The sequence below is a fragment of the Coregonus lavaretus genome, assembly GCF_964263955.1.
Source record: "Coregonus lavaretus genome assembly, contig: HAP1_SCAFFOLD_1161, whole genome shotgun sequence".
NCBI lineage: Eukaryota > Metazoa > Chordata > Actinopteri > Salmoniformes > Salmonidae > Coregonus > Coregonus lavaretus.
Genome location: NW_028159393.1, coordinates 148412 through 153728, shown reverse-complemented (window position 1 = coordinate 153728; position 5317 = coordinate 148412). Strand labels below are relative to the sequence as shown.

Genomic DNA, 5317 nt, shown 5'->3' with positions numbered 1-5317 from the left:
ATAATATCATTTTTTCCCATATGGTAATTTATGAACAATGACTAGGAATAGGGTTATATTTATATGTCCATTATCCACAGCTTAACATGAATCATGCATAGGGAAAAAATTGACTTATTACAATTTTTGTCATCTCTCCCCCACCCTAATTCTCTTCTCTCATTTCTTCCTGATGAAAGAGAGTGGGATCTACAAATGAGTTCCTTTGGCCTCACATTAATCATGCTAATGCTGCTTCCCGTCCACCAGAGATTATCAACTACAGTGGATCCTATCCACACAGCAAATATGGATGGAGTCGAGGGCTTGAGTAATTGAGTAGTACCAACTGGCTCTGCTCCTCCTTTCTCTCCTCTCCTCTCCTCTCCCTCTCCTCCTTTCTCTCCTCTCCCTCTCCTCCTTTCTCTCCTCTCCCTCTCCTCCTTTCTCTCCTCTCCTCTCCCTCTTTCTCTCCTTCCCTCCCTCTTCTCCCCCTCACCGAGGTGACTTACCAGTACTTCTGCCACTGGTCCTCCTCAAAGATGTCCTCTGGAATGGGATCAATAAGGACAAGGTCTGACACCTGCCTGAGGACGGAAGGGGGGGGGGGGGGAGAGAGAGAGAGAGAGAGAGAGAGAGAGAGAGAGAGAGAGAGAGGACACACAGAGAAAAAAAGAGAGAAAGAAAGAAACAGTGATGAAGCGGGCCTCCAGTGTCCATTCTGACCCGTCCCCTATACCCTCCCTGACCTGTCCTGTCCGTAATGAGTGTGAGAAGGATGTCTTTGTCCCGCCTGTCTGTCTGTCTGACTGCTCCAGGCCCACTGGCAGACAGATGGATGGGCCCACACCCCATCACCACATCCAGGGGGGGAATAGATTTTATTCTGCAGGTGTCATCCTCTCACCATCGCTTAATTTACTCTCTTAACTGCTGCTCATCACGCTGATGAAACGCTAAATCTCTCACCTCGGGCCGGGAGTGAGAGGCTGATCCCTCCCTGGTCGTGTTAATCACTAGGTTTCTCAGTAATGGGGGTTGGTGGGGATGGGGGTAGAGAATTATGATGTCCCTGGGTTTGGTGCAGTGCTGAGTCTAGCTACAGATCGTGATGATACTTTTGAGGTATTGGAGTTACTGTAGTCAATCATGTGTAGCAAGGGAATAGGATGGAACTCAAACGGGGGAAGAGAAAGTGAGAATCCCCAAAGTTTGTCAAAAACTGTGCAAATCTTTCCCATTCATTTGGGATGGAGGCATAAAGCTGAATCTACACAACCACTTTTGAGATATGAACATACCGACCAACTTTTGGAGTGAGCCTATATTTTGACTTGTGGCAAGTTTGGCAACAAGAAACAAGTTAGCCTATATTTTCCATTGAGATTCCGTTTCTAGGTGGGCAGGGAGACTTACGCGTCATGGATGTGGCTGTAGAACCTGGCATTGAGCGTGCCCAGTTCAGACCCCACCAGGATGAGAGGCGTGGCTAGACCAGCTAACTTGATGAGGCGGTGGAGGTTGTCCACCATTCTGTAGGGGGAAAAGCAATCAATCAATGAATCAAATGTATAAAGCGATTTTTACAACAGCTGTCACAAAGGGCGTTTACAGTAAAACACATCAACCCCTAAAATGGCAGCTACACCACAACAAGAGAAACACTGCCATTGAAACCCTTGAAATCAGCCAATGTAAAGTAGCCTAGTGGAAGAAGCACCTGGCTACTTTGCCTTGTAAAGCAGGATAGATACAACAGAAAATCATCCGAAGGAAAAAGAGAGAGAGGGAGCATCATCATCAGGTGAAATACAGCTCCTCACAGACGCCCATCTGTTGTGTTTCTTACACTAATAAAATCAACATAGGAGAGGAGGGAAGAGGCTGGGGCTGGGATGAAGAGGTTTCACTGCAGCAGCAGGGAGAAGAGAGGCATGCAGTCATCAAACCCTCAGCTTGCCAGCTTATTGAATTCTGGGTAATTGATTGCTTGTATCAGAAGAGGGCGGCTGCCTGCCTGCCTGCCTGCCTGCCTGCCTGCTCTGCTGTTAGCCCGGGCCTGCTGACCTGACCGTCGGCATACAACCACAATGACATCCACCCATCACTCAGTCAGATTTAATGCTTAACAACACGTTACTTTGTCAGCCAGAGAGATTAGGGGAGAGTCACGGACAGGGCAGGGAGATGGTGTGGCAATGGCGTAATGCAGTGGACCCAGATGTCTCTGATTGGACAATCCATGAGGTGGCCCCACATGGCACTGAGCCAAGGGGAATGCTACATCTGACAGGGAATGGTGTGTGTGCTTGTTGAGAATCAGTGCTTTAGAATAACTTGCATCAAACACCTATTACTTTGACTGTAGTAGTAGAATATTAGGTAACACTTTACATTAACAATGCATGAAAAACAAGATGTAGAGGATGCAAATTTGCACAATAGAGTAGTAGCCTATAACTGCTTCATTTTGGTATTCTGGGGCAAGCAGTGATAGGTAAAACTTTAAAATGACAGGACAGAGAAAAACAAGATGCTTACCGTCCAGTGGTTGACATCCCCCAGACTTTCTCCGTCCCTGTACTTTCATTCTGCAGGACTCTTTTGCTGAACCCCAGTCCCACTCTGTCATAAGTACACACCTGTGGGTGGGAAAATGGGAACATCAATCAATCAAATGTATTTTTTAAGCCTTTTTCACATCAGCAGTTGTCACAAAAACATTGCGAAATTGTCCTGGTTCCAATCATATCATACACAATCATCTTCTGGTCAGGGAATGTAGACCATCAATTTGTATGTACCAGCAAAAATAAAACCCTTCTAAAACGGTTGAATCATTAACAGAGTTGCCTGGACGATGTACTGTATTTCTCCTTACCTTGGTTAGCAGTGCAATGTTCTCTTGTACATGGAACCAGATGTCAGAGGACATACCAGTAGGCGCATCCAGTATGACTACACAGGAAACAGAGTAGTTAGGGCTTACATCTGCGAGGAGATGACAGTTGTGTTGACATTTCTGGCAAGCTAGCAGACTTACCAACTGGTTGTCCTTGTCCTTTGCACATCAGATGCATCTTTTGACCCAAACCGATATCTATAATTTCACCACCTGAAAAAAACAAGATACAAATTAATCAATGATGATAATCTTAATCATAATGGAAGGGTTTTATTGGCCTTCTGTACTCATGTATGCATTAAAGTATTACATTGAGGGAGGAAAGTGAATGTCATGTTTGCAGCAGGCTACCTTCTGGCATTAACAGTTGGCCCTCTCTTTGCAATGATGCATAGTTCAGAAAAGGAGGGATGAGGATGATGAGGAGGAGACATTTTCCAACTGAGGTAACAGTCGACCAGCATCTGCTGGTTTTAGCCCCTTGTTGTGGTCGATGATGTTGTTGTTGTTGTTGACTGGTCTCTCCTGAACCTGCAGTCTGTCTGTCAGTCTGTCATAGGATAATAATAATCAACATGTTATATCAAAGTGTGGATAAGCTACCTAGCTAGCAGTTACAGCTGTCAGAAAGCCATAGTTACATAAACATGTGTGTCAGTCAAAATGCCTCTACAATGAGCCTTGGAATGGCTTTAACTAAAGCATTGTGTCCGTCCACATGTAAGTCATGTAGTCAGTGTAACGTTTATGGAAGATAGTAATATCAGGGCTAGGTACAATATTACTCGAACTAGTCATTTGCTAGGCTACTAGCTATGCCTAGCGACAGTACTTAGCTAGTTCAGCTCTGCGTCAGTTTGATCAGAACATCTGAGAGGAGATGGCAGTGGTGTTGACATTTCTGTCTCGCTAGCTAGCTAGTAGATTAGCAGCCTAGCGAAGTACAGTAGATAGCTACCTTTTTGTCTGTCCTAGCATCTCCAGTGGCTTCTTGACCGTCTGTCCTTCTGCGCATTTTTGACTGTCACGTTTTAATTAAGTATTCTTTAAACGATCTATCTATTTACTAGCTGAAAACGGGATGTAAATCCACCGGGTTTAATGAATGCAACGCGTTAGCTAGAACTTCCTGGAAATGTACAGACGCCGAAATGGGACAAAAATGCTTTTAGCTCAGAGTCGACACTGCAGCAAAAATTAGGGGCTCGTCTGAGCAGATCATTATTGTCAAATCGGTGTTCACCGCCTTCCAAAGTGTCTTGCACTATGGGGATATGGTCATTCATGTGTTCCTATTGGACAAAACACAACCAAAACAAACTGCAAAAATCATCCAACAAGTTTGTAGAGTCACAAGCTAAGTAGTCATTGTGTACAAAGTACTAAACTTTTGACTAGGACTACTTTTCTTTGTCTGAGTGAGGGAAATACTGTAAATTAAGAAGACGATGTATTTTGATGAGATGTTGAGGATTATAATAAATACCGTTTTGATGTCATACAAGCAAGCCAAACACCCATGATTCCAAATGTACACTTCACATATCCAAATCATAAAACTCGGAGTCAGAGTCAACATTTATGATCACTATGTTTGATGTACAGTACTACAGTTACAAGATTACATGGATCATACCCTGGGTTGTTCTGAACAGAATGAGCCTATGTTTGTTTATTGTGAAGAAAATTCGCTGGGGCACATGCACCTAAATGCACTCATGACTCATTTCTATGTGCACCAAAATTACGATCTGTAACCAGGTTTCCATTCAACCTTTTTATGCGAGTAAAGTATATGTCAGATAAAAAATGTCATGTCAGGCCTGATGGAAACAGTACATTTTTCGGCAAACTTTCCAAATGTCGACAAACAAAATTCGCTAGACAAGGTGGGATCTTTTTGTGTCGGTAAAAATAATTATGCGAGAAATGTCACTGGAAACGCTTTTATGCGCAAACATTGATATAATAGGCTAACCATCATATCGAAGTAAACATGATGTGTGGTCCTCCCACTACGACTCGTCGGGAAAGCACACTACGACTCGTCGGGAAAGCATGCCGTTTATTAGGCTACAGATTAAATAAATTATGATGAACTTCACAGGGCTTGATGCTCCTTTCCAATACATTTCGAGGGTCTTATTCTGGTGACATGATAATTGATTATTGGCTGCCTGTTTGACAAATAAAAATAATGTAGTTATTTTGTCCATAATAATACTGTCATCATGTGTAGACTATACCTGCGCGCTAGCCCAGTGGTTCCCAAACTATGGGGGACGCGAGGGGTCCTCCCCCCCAACAAAAATTAATAAATTGGGTGGTGCATCATCAGTTTTTCTCTTGTCATGTCAGTCATTGCATACCTTATGCCGCGTTCACGTACTAGTCTGAACTAGGAAACTCTGACATTTCCGACTAGCAAACGGG

At 43.7% G+C, this 5317-nt stretch overlaps 1 protein-coding gene across 1 annotated transcript; it reads right to left on the bottom strand.

The window, feature by feature from the left end:
• Positions 1 to 491: 491 nt before the first annotated feature.
• On the bottom strand, positions 492 to 4030 carry LOC311122929 (uncharacterized protein; the record flags this gene model as incomplete). Its single annotated transcript, XM_084197229.1, has 7 exons — positions 3843 to 4030; positions 3236 to 3434; positions 3023 to 3094; positions 2861 to 2937; positions 2521 to 2621; positions 1396 to 1512; positions 492 to 566 (listed from the first exon to the last, which is right to left on the bottom strand). Coding segments are annotated over exons 1-7 (698 nt in total), but the record flags the coding sequence as incomplete, so codon positions are not given.
• Between the last annotated feature and the right edge of the window lie 1287 nt (positions 4031 to 5317).